Raw genomic sequence first — 20,174 nt, forward strand, 5'->3', positions numbered from 1 at the left:
AAAAAATAATAATAATTGAGTCGGCCTTAAATTGACAGGATCAGTCGGGTTACGGCAAACAAGAATATTTTTAAGGATGGCCTTATTAGGGCTGTCACTTTGTTCGAAAATCGGTTGCACAATCAATTGGACCAACAAACAGAAGTTTTGAAAACGAAAATAGGGAATCAATTTTAACTTAATATATACACTATTTTTAAACGAATTAAACAAATAAAAAAGTTATTAACAGGTATTCTTTATGTATGTTTTTAAAACATACATGGTCATATTGTGATAGTTGCTATATGTATAGGAAAAATTTGCAGTATTACACCATTACCTCCAGAATGGAGTGCGCCTTTCTGAATTTTCTGTTTATTTCTGAAGTTCATTCCGCTCAGTGCTGCGCGCTCAACTCGAAATGCCCTTTGTGACATACTGAATCAAATATAGGTCTGTCTGAAATTAGTGGCACTAGGGCTGCCCCAACTAAAGCTTTTTTTTTGCTTCCTAGTAGTTCATTTAAGCTGTTGTTCATGCGGCGCCAGCACCTCCATGTCATTATATGCTATATTTTCCAATCAATGCAGTTAGTTGATAAAACAATTGATTAAAATTAAGATACAATTTATATAAAATTAAATTCATAATAATTTGTTATAGGCCTACTGGCCTAGCCTTATCTGCACGTTTCATCATTATACGCCTGCATGGCCTATGTGTCGGTTAAGTTCAATTTAAAAAAAAACAAAAAAAACACATTGCCTGTTTGCAAGTAAGTTGATTTAAATTTTCGTTTTGAACGGTTGAATCATTACGTTAAATTATTTTGGAGATTTTTGAATAGCCTAAATCAGAATAGACTGCGACATGTTTCTAGTCTGATTTGGATAATGAAGCTGCCATGCGTGTTTATCCACACAAACTTCACATTCAGTGTAGGCTAGTGAATTTGAAATAGTTTTATTTTCAACCTATTTTCATGGGCTACAATCGCCTAGGCTTTTTTTTTTTTTTTTTTTGGCATTTATAATCGTAAACACAGCCTTTAACTCATGTTTTCCTTTGATGTTGCAGTCCACTCTACTTAAGTTTTTTTTTTTTCCAGAATGTTGCACTCCAGTTTGTCATTGTGCAAGAAACACATCATGCCAATAAATCATCAGAAATATTGCTGACTTGTGCGTCTCAAGCGCCCTCTTTACTTTCATCCCAATGCCCATTAGTTTTCCGTGGATTGGCGTATATTTAGCGTTGAAAATGTCATTTAAATTCCATTTTACAATCGTTTCACTGAACATTTGTCATAAAAATGTTTTATAAAAACAGGATTTTTTCCAGAAGTGACAGCCCTAAATGCTATATGGAAGAACTTCAAAGAAGCAAGATAATTTAATGATCATGTAACAACAATGACTTATGAGTTTAATGTCTCGGGGAATAATTAACTCAAAAGGGATTTAATATTCCATATTCATGAATTTATGAATATAATTTGCCAGTTGTTCATTACGTATTAATTTTCCGATAGGGAAAATTGTTTAATTAAATACAAGTAACCCTTTACGGAATTGCTTGAAATTATCCTACTAAGTTTGTCCTGCAAATTAGTTATAGACTTTTCAAATCAATTCTCAATAAGGGATTACTGCTTTACGAGCGCATAAGAAACATTAACTTTACTGATCAGGACAAGTTCAATATTTCAAATGGTCATACAGTTTACTTTACTAACATAGTAGCATAAGCAGTTAGGTAACGTTAGATTGCAAGTTTCATTGACTTTGTGTATGTGGCAGAATAACAGATTCAACTCATTAAATGTCTTTTGAAGGTTTAATAAACACAGACTAAAAATAACACTACAATTCACACAGAAAGTACATACTAAATATGCATCAAGAGAGTAGAAGTATAGATATTAACGAAAGAATACATAAAAGAGAATAATGAATAGACTGAAATTAGAGAGAGATAAAAGAGAGAGAGAGAGATGAGAGAGAGAGAGAGAGACAAAGAGAGTGGGGGGGGGATAAGAAGCAGCTTTCCTTCAGTTCATCAAATACAACCTTCACGGAGTTAACTTGTCCCAACGGGAAAATAACACACCCTCTTTACAGCAGTTTGAATTTGGAAGATAATACTTGCTCTAGCTGTGGCTTCTCGCGTGTTTGCGTTTGTTCCTGCGTATCCGGTGGTTCTTTCCGAGGTCGAGAGGGAGCGGCTGGTTGCTTTTAGGGATGCTCCGTGTTCTCCTTCTGAAGAAAGTAATTTGATGAAGCGAGGAGAAAAGGATTGTTGAAGATCGGATTGTAGAAGAGAAGATTTTTGGAAGAGCTGAGGCCTGTTGGCCCCATAGTGTGGTGGGCCTCGGTTTCTGGTCCCACACAGCACATGGCTCTGTGTCTGGAGCCCCTCCCTGCTTGGGGGGGGGGGGGGGGGGACGTGTTGGTTCAGCCAGGGAGAGAAGACGAGAGCATTTCGGAAGAGACTTTCAGAAGTAAGAGAGAAGTAAGAGAGGGGAGATTGTCTCCACTGGTCTTTTAAGGTCTGGGGTGGTAGTCCCACCCTCCAGGGTTAGACTTAACCAATGAGATTGTTGGGATTTCCAGGCGGGAAATTCCTCAGCAGATTTTATGACTCTTTGTTCCTAGGCTCGAATCAGTGGGTCTCTGACCATTCATATTTTAATTAATGCAACAAACACACACTGCATTTTCTGAATAAGTGATATACATGGAAGTGTAAGTCGTGAAGTGAGCATTAATTTGATAGGAGACATGACATATATGAGGTTATCTGAACTAGTACTTGGTTAAGGCAAAGACAAAAAGATGCAAAATACCATACAGAATAAACATTTTACAAGACAGTTATGTGTTTACATATAATGTCCTGGGGTGCATGTTCATTTATAGATGGTTTGTCTATAATTTGAGGTAAAAGCGGGTTTGTTACAAGCTTCGTGTCGTAAACTCTTTGTGAATAACACACTCTTCCTGCACTTTTCTGTGGCCAAATTCTTTTGGGCCATAAAACATCTTATCAGATGGTTTCCAGGGTAACGAAGAATCTTTCTCTGTTGTGTTGGGGGAAGGTCTGCCACCAAGCCCAAAGCATTCGAAACATTTTTGTTAAATGTAACTGGCGATTGTGTGTTTGATTCGCCTGAGTCGCTACAATCATATTCTGCATGGTGAACCTATTCACCAACATACGAATTATGTATGTTATATATGTGTATATAATGTTATATATGTATATAACAGCAGTGCATGTACGTTGCTCTGTTTTGGGATAGCCTTTCCGATGGGAAAGCCAAACTATCTCCAAACCACTGAAGTTGAGCAAACTCGGTTGGCAACGATATGTGTCCTCCGAGCTATTCGTGAGCATATAGTTTTCTTTACTATCGCTCATTTTTCTCGCACCACTTCACTCCGATCCTCCAAGCCTTGTCAGCCACTGTAGCCCTAATTTGTGTTCTGAAGATGAACGAAGGTTTGGAATGAAATTAATGATAGAAATTTCATTTTTGGGTTAACTAACCCTTTAACCCAAAGAAACACGAATTGAATCCTATATTAAATTAATCAGATATTTATACAACAAACATATTACATCTCGTATTACATATCTACACAAAATGTGCAACTGCAAGAGGTTACAAACTTCCTTGTGGCTTGATTTTATTCAATATGATGTCTCAACAGTTCATTCTTAGATTTCGCTTGAAATATAATGTTTTTACATGTTTCTGTCTTGTTCTTTTTAGAACCTTAAATTCCATTTCATTTAGTGGTTTATGTGAAATTCTGTTCTCATACCTATTTGTATCTGATTCACAGTCTAAAATGGACAAAAGTGACCTGGTGCAGAAAGCCAAGCTTGCCGAGCAAGCCGAGCGCTATGATGACATGGCAGCAGCTATGAAGGCTGTTACCGAGGGTGGCGTGGAGCTCTCCAATGAAGAACGCAACCTGCTCTCTGTGGCATACAAGAACGTGGTAGGCGCCCGCCGCTCCTCCTGGCGTGTCATCTCTAGCATTGAGCAGAAAACAGAGGGGAACGAGAAGAAGCAGCAAATGGCACGCGAGTACAGAGAAAAGATTGAGACTGAATTGCAGGACATCTGCAATGATGTGCTGGTATCTCCACTTCTTTCTCATGACCTTTTAAACCTTATTATGACATCAAATTATTCTTAATATGTTTATTCTTAAATTCAAAAATATTCAGTTGTCAAAAACTGTTAATTTTGTTTTAATGTGTTAAAAATATAAGATTAAAATATCATTAATTATATTTAACCTTTCTTCAGAAAGAAAGGGTGACATTTTTTATTTATTTTTTCACACAATGTGAGGCATCCTTATGTTCCCAATCTTGTCTTAACAGGGTCTTTTGGAGAAGTTCCTAATTCCCAATGCTTCTCAAGCAGAGAGCAAGGTGTTTTATCTAAAAATGAAAGGCGATTACTATAGATACTTATCTGAGGTTGCATCTGGGGAAACTAAGAGTGGTAAGTGCATAGTGGAATTTATCTATTAGTTGAATTTGTTACCAATTTCTCAGTGGTTGTTTTGGCAATATTCTATCCATCTATCTATCTTTCTGTCTGTTAGGCATGCCAATATACGTTAATGTGATATCACGATAATAAACATGCATGTTATTTTTACCGTGGGCATTAGTGTTGCCGTGATACTGAAATTTCTAACTTCCGTATAATACCTTGAAAAAAGTATATGTATGTGTGGTTGTATATAACATTATATGTGTGTGTGTATATATATAATGTCATTAATTAATCGAAATTAATCGCATTTTAATTGCATATAAATATTTGACCTGAGAACAATGAGAAGTAATTTTTCACATGTATTTTTAGTATACCATTGAATAATGACTGAATACATAAGCTTAATCAACAAAATATTGTTTATTTATTTCAGTCCAGCAGACCTGCGCAATGTTTGCCATTAAGTGTAGCAAAAGCATATTTGTGATATCTGAGGCTCGATGTGCTGCGGTGATACCCAAATTCCTTGTTGTATAGCTTGCACACTACCATGCTCTTGACGACGCTTCCATTCTTTTGTTTTTTTAAACAAAATTTCCCATCCACGGGGCCAAGCAAAGCAGTCTCATCAGCTTCTTCGTTCATGTTCACTAATGCCCTGCGTCACAATCAGCTCCCTAGTTCCCTAGTCAGGGCACTGATCAGGACGTAAGTCAATGGGCTGACTCCCTGATCAGTGCCCTGACTACTGAACTAGGGAGCTGATTGAGACGCACCCATGGTTTGTTGTTGTCGTGACTCCGGAGCGAACTCTAGTTGGTGTTCCAGTACAATCGGTCCGTCGAAACTCATTCATTGAAAAACGTTCCGCGATGCAAAAATAAGTGTGGTTAATTTTTTTTTTTTTTTTTTTTGCGTAATTATTTAACGTGTTAAAGTCACGTAATTAATTAATCTTAATTAACGCGTTAAAGTCCCAGCCCTAATATATATATATATATATATATATATATATATATATATATATATATATATATATATATATATATATATATATATATATATATATATATATATATATATATATATATGACTAATATATAAATATTATGATTTATTGCTTAATAAAAATATTTAACAAAATAAATGTTACTTTTTCAGTAACATTTTTATTATTAAAAATAGAGTATTTAAGAATAAATATAACAAAATAATTATTATATTTTACACAACTTATTTTACAAATAACTGCTGGGTTACCTTAGCCTGGTTAAAACCGGACCATTCTCAGTAGTAACTGAGTTATGGTCTGGCAAAGCTTATAGACCAATCATTTCCAAAGAGGCGTCACCAACGGACGATGATGTAGGCAGAGCGATGGAGAAGCATCTGAGACAGCAATTCTGTTTGTGATTTCGAGGATGTTGTTGCAATGGCTTCTGACAACCTTTGCCGTTGTTTGAAGTGCAATAGAGTGCAGTTGATTCTCAGCTATGCAATTGAGAAAATAATGCTTACTGTAATTTCCGGACTATAAGTCACACATTTTTTCATAGTTTGGCTGGTCCTGCGACTTATAGTCAGGTGCGACTTATGTATCAAATTTAATTCATACTGACTGAAAAGAATAAGCATTTAGCTACGTCTATAGCCGGGAGAGGGTGCTCTATGCTGCTCCTGTAGCCTACCCCTGAAAAAATTTACTGAAAACGTTAACTGAAATATTAACTTGAATACAGCCATCTAGTGTATAGTAGTATATTTGTCATCGATTGAGATTTTATATTATATATATATATATATATATATATATATATATATATATATATATATATATATATATATATATATATATATATATATATATATATATATATATATATATATGTATATATATATGTATATGTATATGTATATGTGTGTGTATGTGTATATGTCAGGGTTTCCGTTGTCCGGTAATTACCGGACATTGGCCGGGAAAAAAATTAAATGTCTGACAAAATGAAATCTTTTCGGTCAAATTGTCAGATTAAAACTGCCTCTTATCGATACCGTAAACCTGTGACGTGATGCCCTCGCTGTCATGACAGCGCTCCGTGGCTATGGAGGATTGCAATTCTCCACAGCCTGCGAAGCAGAGTAGGCCTATGTGAGCGGAGTGGAGTGGGAGCGGAGTGAGGAGTGGAGCGGCGAGATTTTGAATGGAGTGAGGAGCTTTTTTTTTTTTTTTTTTTGGAGCGTTGTGGTTGATGGAACGCTCCACTACCGCTCCATCACGAGAACAATTTATGACAACGGGCCGGCACAGCACTACATTTTTCGCCAGAACTAGAGCGTAGATCGGCTCAAAAAAATGCACCCAAGAGACCGGCCCTGCCCCATGTAACTATCGAGAACGAGCCTGTAATGACTAATTAGCGGAGCGGAGCCGGTGTGATCAGCTCAATAATCCGCAGGCGGAAGCTCATGAACCCACCGGTAAAATGATGTTCGTTCAAATCCAGCTCAGACATGACATAAATCTGTAGCTTACTATACTTGTTGTAGCCTTTAAACAATGTTTTTTTTCTTCATATTTATGTTTAAATATTATAATATTATTTTTAGATTTCATCTGATTATGATAGGCTATACGTGCAAAGATGCAAGTGGGTCAGAAATGATTTTGGTGGTTATATTTAGTTTAATATTAAGTTTTGTTTTGTAAAAAGCCTTTCTTTCGTTTTGTACAAATTGTCTCTTAATTTTAATAAAGGTTTCTTCGGTTAATTGCATTTATTTAATAAATAAGAAATAAATAAGTAGACTAGGTCGCGGAAGCCATCGCTTTCATTGCTCATGAACTGAAGCGCGTCTCAAATAAACTGAAACTCAGCAGGCTTGCCTCACAGACATGAGGAATATGTAGCCTAATATGTGTAGAAACGAAAAGATTTAAATAAGCACATGGTGCAGTGTTCAGAACTCACACGGTAAACAACCAGCTTGATACAGATGATCACGGCGATGGGCATGAGCGGGATGGTAAAGTTTAAGGGATTTTTTTTTTTACCTTCTACTGAATATGATCGGGTGAAAGCACATTTTAAACGGGTAGCACTTATTCACACGTAATTTTGTGAATAAGTAATTTTGTCGTTTTCTCTAATGATTTCAAAAACATCTTGTAGTGCTTACCTGCTTACAGTTATCAGTATACTGTTATATTCTATGATTTTTTCATTTCACACGGTGGCCAATTTAAATGTTACCAACTAAATGAGACGTACTGAGTTTATAATTTATTAATTGCGTTTAATTATTGCATCTAAACACAATAGTGTTGTGCCAAGATTTTTCACGTGAATAAAGGCAAATAGATTTGCACACTTTGCTTAATCACTGCTAGTCTGTTAAACTTGTCAGAAGTTCTCGTTTCTAATCTGCCCTCGTAGCCTATTTTTTCTCTCATCAAAACCGAATACCATCAGTGGTTGTACATCAAGAGCAGGAACAGTTTTTGTGCATTTTGTTTCGCGATCTGACCGGAACAAACAGAAAGTCTCTGCAACGGCGTTAAGCGTTAGATTAAAGTGCTCGTCTGTGTGAAGACTGCATGAGCCGCGAGAGAAATCTGCAGCACTGATAACAGCGGCAACGAGCGATCGCATCTTATTTAACAAACGAATGAAATGATACTTTTCTAGTTAACCAGAGATGAAGCAAGATGTTTTAAAAAAGTGGTGGGGACATGTCCCACCTGTCCCACCCGCAAATTACGCCTATGAGTTTAAAAAATTGGTTGATTGACGCCAATCGGACGTTCATGTTTTTTTTCCGTCTATTTGAAAGTTAGGCTAATAAACATGTTGCATATACAGCCTGATTATGTCATTTTTTTAAAGTTACATAAACTGCTTTCAGGAGTTTTTGACCGGCATATCATCAAAATGTCCGGAAAACGAAACCTCTGCCGGTCATTTTGACCTGCACCATTTTTTTCTAGCGGAAACTCTGGTATATGTATGTATGTATGTATGTATGTATGTATGTATGTATATATATAGAGTAAACTATATAGTAAAGGTACTATGTAGTTTACTCTATTCTTCCCCGAGTTCAAGTATATATTATGCGTCTGTCTGATATGAATAACAGTCAAATTATAACTGTCAGAAAGGATTGTTATTGTCACTTCCATAGATATCAGCGCCAGCCAAAGCGCAAAAGCACGTTTGATGGCACCGAAATGAGGAAACGAAATCTGCGTTTTGATTCAGTCTGGTACAAACTGGTTGTATAGGTACCGGTGCTATAAAAGGATTGACTGCCTGCAGTTGATTTTGATATTCTAGGTATTATCAACTTGCCAGAGTTTTGAGACCACAATAGATGTGATGGAGTATAATGTGTTAAGAGCTCGCTCAAGTGCTTGGGAGCTAAACCATTTAGTGCTTTGTAAGTAAGTAGCAAGATTTAAAAGTGTATGCAATGTTTAATAGGGAGCCAGTGCAGTGTTGACAGAACCGGGCTAATATGATCATACTTCCTGGTAGGGAGGCACTGATCCAATACTCAGCATTGGTATCGGCTCGGGTCTGCAATTATTTGCCAGATTGGGTATCAATCAGACAGAGCCGATCCAAATCCAATAATGTACATATAATATAGGGATGCAAGATCACGCAGCCTCACAAAACCTCGACAACCTCGAAATCGGCAGATAAGCGCTTAAAATATACAAATTGGCCGATACGAAGAAATTATGCCGATATGCCTTGCCGTTATGATAACATGTTATGCGATAAGCGATAAGATCATATCAGCAGTGAGGTCATTCTTAAAGTGAAACCGAGCAAATACATATATATAAAATATATATACACTAGGGATGTCAACGATTAATCGATGATCGATTAATTGTCGATAAGACATTTGATCGATAAGACTTATCGATCATCGATTAAGCAGGGTCATGCGCGTGCGTGAGGAAACGGGAGGAAAAATGATGCGAGCGTGCCCGAGTTCTATTTGGGACCATTTTACAGCTGGAGTTACACCTTCATCATGACTGCAAGCTTGCATGTGCATTCCCAGCCTTTTGTTTTGTGCAAATGTAAGTTGTAATATTGTGTTTATATTGTGCAGGCCTATCTATAGCTGATTTATCTCAAAGGGACGCATTTGGTTAATAATTAACGTTAGAGAGCGGTAGTAAAAGCGTGGCGGTGATCAGCTTCAGCTCCAACAGCACTAATAATGACTATGATTGGGACTGTCATATTACACAACATTAATGAGAACACTATTGTAATAAAACATTGTGATTGTTAATTATTTGGGTTTATTTGCCGTGTGTTTCATTGCGTTGATCCAGGAAGAGCGCATGCACAACATGAGTCACACACTGACTCGCGCATGTAACTTAGTTCAAGTGCACTTGTGCATTCGCATCAGATTGTGCTGAAGTAATTTGTAATATTACATTTATTTTGTGACGTTATATATGTGATCAATCATATAGGATGCGTTTCTTTCAGCGAAATAAAACGCACTGGCAAGTGGCTTCAGTCAGTGATGCCTACCGGTTTTCATTCAGTTTAGCGCATACAGAGCAATGCATAATAACGATGATTGGGACAGTCATATTATATAACAGAAATGAGAACACTGTTTTAATAAATGGTTGTTAAGTCATTGGGTTTAGGTGCCGTGTTCAGAGTTCCTAGAGCGCGTGAACACCACGCGTCTCCCATTCTGAATATGAGTATCAGCAACTCAATTCAAGTTCACTTGTCCATTCGCATCATTTTGTGAAGATATATAATTTGTAATATTTTGTTAACTTTATATAAATCTGATTAATCTCATATAGGAAGCTTTTTGTTGAGTTAAATAACGCGCTAGCAAAGTTTCAGTGTAACTTACCAGTGTTGATTCAGCGCATCCGCTTCAGCTCGCGCAGTTCAAACAGCAGCGCACGACTAATAATAACTATGATTGGGACGGTCACATTACATAACATTAATGAAAACAATATTTTAATAAATCGTTTTGAATTAACTGGGTTTAGGTGACGTTTCAGCACGTTGCTCTTGCAAGTGCGTCCACAAATTCTGAATAACAGATCTGAGGCGGCGTTCGTGTTGTATTACAGGTTATATTTGGTTATTAAATAAGTAATTTAATTAAATTATAAATAACATCGACTAATTTCACAATCCCATAGCCCTTTGTTTAGATAAAAAAAAATCCTTCTCATTCATTTGGTGAAGAACATGGCGTTTTGAGCAGCATTGCACATAGGCCTACTGTCATGCTGTCGGCTATAAGCCACTGCTGTAGACGCATATTTCAGTATTATGGTTAACGATTAATCGATTAATTGATCGTTAATTTAAACGACGATCGATCATGGGAATTTGTGAAAATTGACATCCCTAATATACACATACACTCAGCTAAAGGATTATTAGGAACACCATACTAATACTGTTTGACCCTCTTTTGCCTTCAGAACTGCCTTAATTCTACGTGGCATTGATTCAACAAGGTGCTGAAAGCATTCTTTAGAAATGTTGGCCCATATTGATAGGATAGCATCTTGCAGTTGATGGAGAATTATGGGATGCACATCCAGGGCACAAAGCTCCCGTTCCACCACATCCCAAAGATGCTTTATTGGGTTGAGATCTGGTCACTGTGTCACAGTAAACTCATTGTCATGTTCAAGAAACCAATTTAAAATGATTCAAGCTTTGTGACATTGTGCATTTTCTTGCTGGAAGTAGCCATCAGAGGATCATAAAGGGATGGACATGGTCAGAAACAATGCTCAGGTAGGCCGTGGCATTTAAACAATGCCCAAATGCCACTATGGGGCCTAAAGTGTGCCAAGAAAACATCCCCCACACCATTACACCACCACCACCAGCCTGCACAGTGGTAACAAGGCATGATTGATCCATGTTCTCATTCTGTTAACGCTAAATTCTGACTCTACCATCTGAATGTCTCAACAGAAATTGAGACCCATCATACTAGGCAAAATTTTTCCACTCTTCAACTCCAATTTTGGTGAGCTTGTGCAAATTGTAGGCTCCTTTTCCTATTTGTAGTGGAGATGAGTGGTACCCGGTCGGGTCTTCTGCTGTTGTAGCTCATCCACCTCAAGTTTGTGCGTGTTGTGGCTTCACAGATGCTTTGCTGCATTCCTCGGGTGTAACAAGTGGTTATTTCAGTCAAAGTTGCTCTACTATCTGCTTGAATCATTCGGCCCATTCTCCTCTGACCTCTAGCATCAACAAGGCACTTTCTCCCACAGGACTGCCACATACTGGATGTTTTTCCCTTTTCACACCATTCTTTGTAAACCCTAGAAATGGTTTTGTGAAAATCCCAGTAACTGAGCAGATTGTGAAATACTCAGACCGACCCTTCTGGCACCAACAACCAAGCCACGTTCAAAATTGCTTAAATCACCTTTCTTTGCCATTCTGACATTCAGTTTGGAGTCCAGGAGATTGTCTTGACCAGGACCACACCCCTAAATGCATTGAATCATCTGCCATGTGATTGATTAGTTAATTGAATTAATGAGAAATTGAACAGGTGTTCCTAAAAATCCTTTAAGTGTATGAATGTTTATTCAATATTAAATATTAATTTATATTTGTTTTCCTGCAGGGTGTCCGCGGGGTTTTAAAAAGTATTAAGTGATAAATCAAAATTGTCAAATTTAAGGCCATTAAAAGTGTTAAATGTGGTCTTAGAGGTATTATTTTTTTCCAAATTAGGTATTATTTTTTCAGACTATCAGGTGACCTATTCTTATTGAAACTCTATCTGCGTTCGCGTTAGTTCGTTTGAATATGGGCTTTAGCATGTATGGGCACATAATCAAAGATCTTTTGTCTCCGTCTCAACGTATGTTTGAGGCTGACGTCATATTCAGTGATCGTTCGGCATCATCTCAGAACACTGCGCGCTCAACAGAAGTGACTGTCTTGCGTTTTATTTTAGACTTGCTTCAAGGCATATCTCCAACGACTATCCTCATAAGAGCAAGCTTAAATGATTTATACAAAGTCTAAAATGAACAAAGAGTTGTGAGAGAATGAAGCGCGATGCATAGACAGTATATAAACAATGAGATCCGCGTGTCTGTTTGCTCTTAAAGGGACAGCAGCCCCTTTAAAATTAAAGAACAAAGGGAACAGAGAAAATTACTTTTGTAGCTTTAATAAGGATTAACTATTTCATTTATAGTTTATGCAGTGCAGATTGCATATAACTTTGATAACTTTATTAAATTTCTGTATATTTCCTAACTATTAAGACGGGAAGGGCAGGAGTAAACATGACATTTATTATGGGTTTATGTTAGCATTGTTTTAAGTTTACTTAAATTAAAAACTGTTATATTTTTGAAGCCTAATAATAAATGTAAAAAAAAAAAAAAATGGATAAGCTTCAACAGGGAAACATGCAGTATGGATGTTCTTCACAGTTATCAAAAATTATGCTAGAATAGCAGTATATAATATTTGTTCTGTTGAAAAGTAGATGGGAATCTTGCTGTCAGCTTTAATATGACTGGTTTAATTTTCAACTGAGAATATAAAAAACCCTTCAACAGGTCAGTTATCCAAATTGAATTCAAGAAATATTATTTAAATAAAAAAAAAGTTATCTGCTAAATTGAGAACTTACTTTTTTGTTTGTTTCTGCAAAAAAAAAAAAATCACTATTTCTATCTGTTAGGCATGTGACTATCAAATTCTCATGTTACCAAATTGCTGAAGTTAAAATGTTTAAGTTGTAAAATAAATAGCCTGCTAAATCTTTTAAAGCTACACTGTGTGATATTTTTCCCCATCTAGCGGTGAAAAAGTATATGACAAGCCAGTGAATATTAGTTTCTGTTCCTCTCAATTCCGATTTCGTTTTAACTCCTACGGTGGCCAATTTAGTCCAAGATTAACAAGGCTTCCAGTTCGACCTCGTCCATGAGTGCCATCGAGTGTTAAAACGCGAAAAGCGAAGTTTGAATTTACGGGTATGTCCCTCTTTGGCTAATGTACTTTCAAGATGGAGGGGCAACATGGCGACCGGCATTCGAACCCCTTCGTATATACGTATACCCCTTAGTATACACCCCTTAGTATACACATTCATACTTTATTACTTGAAAAAAGTATAAATACATTAATGAGCACATATATTTTTGAAAGAACGAAGTGTTTTTAGCTAAGAATAAACTAAAAAAGTTACACATTGTAGATTTAAGTATTTGGGGCTGATGAACACCATTGCGAATCCAAAAATCTAAATGGCTGTTTAAAACGTTTAAATACTCTTTATAAACAGAAAATAGCACAGCTGCTTTGTTTGCGGGGTTAGCGGCGTAAAAGGCTGCATCTACTGTCAGAGAGTGAATGTGCTTTTTTCATTCAGAGCGCCTCCACTCGTTCTGCCATGCTTCCCATCAGTGTTCTAAAAATAGGAATAATTGTAATGGTTATTAATGGTATTTTGAATTGCCTGCGATAACAATACAATGCATGTTCATTATCGTGATTAAGTATATCAGCAGACTGTCTTTTTGTCTGTATGATATAATTATTTTAAATGAATTGATGTATATTTGCCCTTTATGAATGTGATCGTCACAATATGAACTTTGTTCTTCTCAGCCACAGTTGAGAACTCTCAGAAAGCTTACCAAGATGCTTTTGAGATAAGCAAGAAGGACATGCAGCCCACGCACCCTATACGGTTGGGTCTTGCCCTCAACTTTTCTGTTTTTTACTACGAGATCCTCAACTCTCCTGAGAATGCCTGTCACCTCGCCAAGACAGTTAGTATCTATTTAATGACTAGAAGCATTAAGGGGCTATTTACACAGGATGAATACTTATGATTTTTTTTTTTTGCTATTTTCAACTTGCCGAAAATGGCCTTGTAGTGCATGTTTACATATTAAAGAAAAAAGTATGTAAAATCTAGTAGTTTAAACAGCCCCTATACATTTTATCATATAAATGTGTATTTTATTTGTTACTACATTAAATGATGTTTGAGCCATATCCAGTAAATATATTTTAGCCATATCCAGTGGCTAAAATATATAAGTATATTTCACTCATTCAGCCCAAATGAGAAATCGGAGCTTCTATTACAGGCTTTTGATGAAGCCATTGCTGAGCTGGACACATTAAATGAGGACTCCTACAAAGACAGCACATTGATCATGCAGCTTCTAAGGGACAACCTCACTGTGAGTCCTCCGTTATACATTCTGCACCAGTTGTGTCTGTTTCAGTGCTTTATTAATTCATATATTATATTGATTCTTATGCCTGCAGCTTTGGACGTCAGAAAACCAGGGCGACGAAGCAGGCGATAATGAGAACTAGGGAAGCCGCACTGATCTCCAAACACCTACACCTCCTTTTTAAATACACAAATAGCTTCCACCAACCCTTCACCTCATTCCACCCTAAACCACCCACCCCTCTCCATTCAGTTACCAGCCCCCCTTCCCCTTGATGAACAGCAGCCACAGGAAGACACTCAGCGAAGCCCCTTACACAGACACCAGTGGCTGGAATGGGGTGGGTCATAGGGTGACATGCTGACATTATAGCAGGTCCAGTCATTTTATTTGTGATTTTTAACGTACTGATTGTCTAACTCTGTCCTTTGTTTCTCTGAGTGACTGTGAGTGAGTGAATGCCGCTAACAGTGAATGGCTGTGTGAGCGTGTGTTTGTATGTATGTTTGAAAATAAGAGTGAGTGTATTGGGGATCGGGGGTTGTGAACTCTAATCATCCATCCTGATAATTCCCTTTGTTCCACTTTAGCTGGTTGTGCATTTATCATCCTTTTTTTTTTTCTTTTTTTTTTTTAAGCGATCATATTTTTTTAGTATAATTCATTGGTATTTACAGGTTTTATTGTATGACTATTAAACTGGCAGTTTATTTTCACCAAATACTAATTCTGACTTCTCTGCTTTCTTATTTGAATCTGTTCTGCTTAAGCTGTATTTTTAATTTCATATTCTTAATCAATCAATCAATCAACTTTATTTATATAGCGCTTTTACAATGACAATTGTTTCAAAGCAGCTTCACAGTGTTAAACAGGACAATATTGCAACAAAATTTGATTTGGATAGTTTATAGAATTAAATATGACCTAATTAATTAATTTTATTTGTATATTTAGTTAAATAACTTGGATCATAATTTTAGTGTTCCCAACTGAGCAAGCCAAGCCAAAGGCGACAGTGGCAAGGAACCAAAACTCCATCAGGGCATGATGGAGAAAAATAAACATTTCTAAAGCGTAAGCAATGACATTTTAACTTTGATGAGAGGACACCTAAAGTATTTCAAAGTATTTAAATGGTAGTTACTTGAATAAGTAAAGCCAGCTTTCAAGTTCTATTGCAAACATGTTAAATAGTTTCTGCTTCAACATGATTCTGTTTTAAAAACATTTGAAAGTCAATGGCTATAAATAAAAAGTTAAACAGGTTTTAACATACACTCACCTAAAGAATTATTAGAAACACCTGTTAAATTTCTCATTAATGTATTTATCTAACCAACCAATCACATGGAAGTTGATTCAATGCATTTAGGGGTGTGGTCCTGGTTAAGACTCTCCTGAAGTCTCCTGAACCTCAAACTGAATGTCAGAATGGGAAAGAAAGGTGATTTAAGCAATTTTGAGCGTGGCATGGGTGTTTCACAATCTGCTCACTTACTGAGATTTTGATGCACAACCATTTCTCGTGTTTACAAAGAATGGTGTGAAAAGGGAAAAACATCCAGTATGCGGCAATCCTGTGGGCGAAAATGCTTTGATGCTAGAGGTCAAAGGAGAATAGGCTGACTGATTCAAGCTGATAGAAGAGCAACTTTGACTGAAATAATCACTCGTTACACCCGAGGTATGCAGCAAAGCATTTGTGAAGCCACAACATGAACAACCTTGAGGCAGGATGGGCTACAATAGCAGGAGACCCCACCAGGTACCACTCGTCTCCACTACAAATCGGAAAAGAGGCTACAATTTGCACAAGCTCACCAAAATTGGACAGTTGAAGAGTGGAAAAATGTTGCCTGATCTGATGAGTCTCGAATTCTGTTGGGACATTCAGAATTTGACGTAAACATATTGAGAACATTGATCCATCATGCCTCGTTACTACTGTGCAGGCTGATGGTGGTGGTGTAATGGTGTGGGGGATGTTTTCTTGGCACACTTTAGGCCCCATAGTGCCATTTGGGCATTGTTTAAATGCCACGCCCTACTGAGTATTGTTTCTGACCATGTCCATCCCTTAATGATCCTCTGATGGCTACTTCCAGCAGGATAATGCACCATGGCAAGGCAAGGCAAGTTTATTTATATAGCACATTTCATACACAATGGCAATTCAAAGTGCTTTACATAGAAAGGAATTAAAATAGGGCTAAAAAATGCATAAGAAAAATAATACAATGTAAAGAGAATTAAAAGTAATAAAATGATGATAACCAAAGAAAAGAACAGGTAAACTAAAACAGTTATAAAAAAATATTTAAAAAATGATGCATAGATAAGGTGCAATCAGTCGGACGTACAGTGGCACAGTGCTCATTCAGTAAATGCGCAGATAAACATGTGTTTTGAGTCTGGATTTGAATGTGGCTACTGTTGGAGCACATCTGATCTGTTCAGGAAGCCGATTCCAACTACGGCTGGCATAATAGCTAAAAGCAGACTCTCCTTGCTTTGAGTGAACTCTTGGTATTTCTAACTGACTTGATCTTGCTGATCTGAGTGATCTGTTGGGTTTGTATTTAATCAGCATATCTGCGATGTATTGAGGTCCTAGGTCATTGAGTGATTTATAAACAAGTAGTAGAACTTTAAAATCGATCCTAGATGGAACTGGAAGCCAGTGTAAAGACATGAGGACTGGTGTTATATGGTCATATTTTCTGGTTCTGCTCAGAATCCTGGCAGCAGCGTTCTGTATGAGCTGCAGCTGTCTAATGGTCTTTTTGGGAAGGCCAGTGAGAAGTCCATTACAATAGTCCACCCTACTAGTGATGAAAGCATGAACCAGTTTCTCTAAGTCTTGCCTGGAGACAAAACATCTAATCCTTGCAATATTTTTCAGATGATAGTATGCTGATTTAGTTATTGCTTTGACATGACTACTGAAACTCAGGTCTGACTATAAAATCACACCAAGATTCCTGACTTGATTTTTTGTTATCAGACCTTTAGCCTCAAGATACGCGTTCACCTTGAGAATTTCATCTTAGTTTCCAAATGTAATGATTTCAGTTTTGTCTTTGTTTAACTGAAGATGGTTTTGGCACATCCAGTTGTTAACTTCATCAATGCATTTGCACAGCGAGTCAATGGGGCTGAAGTCATTAGGTGACAGTGCTAAGTAGAGCTGGGTGTCATCAGCATAGCTGTGGTAAGCAATATTGTTCTTTTTCATTATTTGGCTCAGTGGCAGCATATACAGGTTAAACAGGAGAGGTGCTAGAACTGACCCTTGTGGGACTGCGTGTGTCATGGACGTCCACTCAGACTTATGGTCTCCTATACTCACATAATAACCTCTCCCTTCTAAGTATGATCTGAACCATCTGAGGACCATCCCAGAAAGCCCGACCCAGTTTTCCAGCCTGTCTAGAAGTATGGTGTGGTCAACAGTGTCGAATGCAGCACTGAGATCGAGTAGAACCAGAATTGATGTTTTGCCTGTATCAGTATTTAAGCGAATATCATTTATAATCTTTATGAGCGCTGTCTCTGTGCTGTGATGCGGTCGGAAACCAGATTGAAAATTGTCAAAGAATCCGTTTGAGTTTAAGAATTTGTTTAGTTGATTGAAAACAACTTTTTCGATGATTTTGCCTATGAAGGGGAGATTTGAGATTGGTCTGTAGTTGCTCAGTATGGAGTTATCTAGATTTCTCTTTTTCAGAAGAGGCTTAACTATTGCAGTTTTAAGGGCGGTTGGAAAAGTCCCATAGAGAAGTGAAGAGTTTATCACTTCTAGGAGATCTGCTTCTAAACAGTTAAACACACTTTTGAAAAAATAAGTGGGGAGTGCGTCAAGGGCGCAGGTTCATGTTTTAAGATACTGTACTGTGTCTTCTAAAATTTTACCGTCAATTGTTTCGAAATCAGACATAGTAATTTTCCGAGGGTTTGGTCTTATCTGACTGACCCCAGAGCAACTAGAGGATGTGCTGATCGCCTTTCTGATATTTTTGATTTTCTCTGAGAAGAAGGAAGCAAACTCACTGCATTTGCTGTCTGAGAGCATTTCTCTGGGAATGTGACTCGGGGGGTTTGTTAGTCTGTCTACAGTAGCAAAAAGAGTGCGCGTGTTGTTTATGTGTTTGTTTATAATATTTGAGAAGGTCTGTCTAGCTTTGCCTAGTTCAACATTGAAAGCATGAAGGCTGTCTTTATAGATGTTATAATGGACTACAAGTTTTGTCTTCCGCCACTTTCGTTCAGATTTTCTGCATTGTCTTTTCGTTATTTGAACTGCTGTTGAGTTTCTCCATGGTGCCTTTTGTTTGCCACTCTTTTTCCTGACTTTCAGAGGGGCAATATCATCAATTACACTCTTAACTTTTGAGTTAAAGGAGTCAAGGAGAAAATCAACAGAGTCTGCAGATATGCTTGGTTTTAGAGATAAAGCCTTCATAAACAGCACATTAGTGTTCTCATTTAAGCATCTCTTTTTGACAGAGACAGATCTAGCTTCAATGGCAGGAGAGATTGATATGTCAAAGAAAATACAGAAATGATCAGACAGTGCCACATCCTTAATAACAATCGATGAAATGTTTAGACCCTTACTGATAAGTAAATCTAGAGTGTGTCCACGATTGTGTGTGGGTCCATTTACATGCTGTGTCAAATCAAAAGTGTTAAGAACAGTCATGAGCTCTTTTGTTGTACTGGATTCAATATTATCTATGTGAATGTTAAAATCCCCAGCAATAGCAAAACAGTCAATCTCTGAGGAAATTATTGATAACAGTTCTGTAAGTTCCTCAATAAAGGCTGGAGAGTACTCTGGAGGCCTGTAAACAATGATAAACAGGATGCGTGGAGAACCTTTTAACACAATACCCATATATTCTAGAGACAAATAATCACCAAATGATACTTGCTTACATTGATAGAAATCTTTAAAAAGAGCAGCAACACCCCCACCTCTCCTAACTGCTCTGCAAACACTCATAAAAGTAAAGTTAGGAGGGGCTGCTTCATTGAGGACTGTTGCACTACAGTTTTCCTCTAACCACGTTTCATTTGGAAGCAAAAAATCAAGGTTGTTTGTGGTTATTAAGTCGCTGACAAGGAATGATTTGTTCTTAAGTGAACAGATGTTTAAAAGTGCTAACTTAACAGTATTAATTTTTTCACCCACATTAGTCTCAGTTTGACAGGTAACAGGCAGCAGATTATATTGGTTTGTTAAACGGCCTGACAAGGCCTTAGACTTTCTTTCACGTAACAGAACAGAGATAGAGAAAGAGGCAGGCACACTGGGTTCCCACTTGTTTTGTAAACATTTCATAAAGGTACTGTTATCATAGCGGGGACCCAAAACACATCACTGAGAGCTGGAATCAATTGTTTTTGGTT

General features: G+C 37.2%; 1 protein-coding gene across 1 annotated transcript in view; it reads left to right on the top strand.

Moving 5' to 3' along the window:
• Nucleotides 1-15,480, top strand: part of ywhabb (tyrosine 3-monooxygenase/tryptophan 5-monooxygenase activation protein, beta polypeptide b) — a 40,513-nt gene extending 25,033 nt beyond the window's left edge. Inside the window, exons 2-6 of the mRNA XM_067413181.1 lie at nt 3,831-4,130; nt 4,381-4,504; nt 14,179-14,342; nt 14,667-14,762; nt 14,851-15,480. Of these exons, the coding sequence (XP_067269282.1) occupies nt 3,837-4,130; nt 4,381-4,504; nt 14,179-14,342; nt 14,667-14,762; nt 14,851-14,901 (729 nt within the window). The 5' untranslated portion in view covers nt 3,831-3,836 and the 3' untranslated portion in view covers nt 14,902-15,480. The remainder of the gene's footprint in view (nt 1-3,830; nt 4,131-4,380; nt 4,505-14,178; nt 14,343-14,666; nt 14,763-14,850) is intronic.
• Nucleotides 15,481-20,174: the final 4,694 nt, after the last annotated feature.

Source organism: Pseudorasbora parva, chromosome 13 (genome assembly GCF_024679245.1).
Source record: "Pseudorasbora parva isolate DD20220531a chromosome 13, ASM2467924v1, whole genome shotgun sequence".
Lineage (NCBI taxonomy): Eukaryota > Metazoa > Chordata > Actinopteri > Cypriniformes > Gobionidae > Pseudorasbora > Pseudorasbora parva.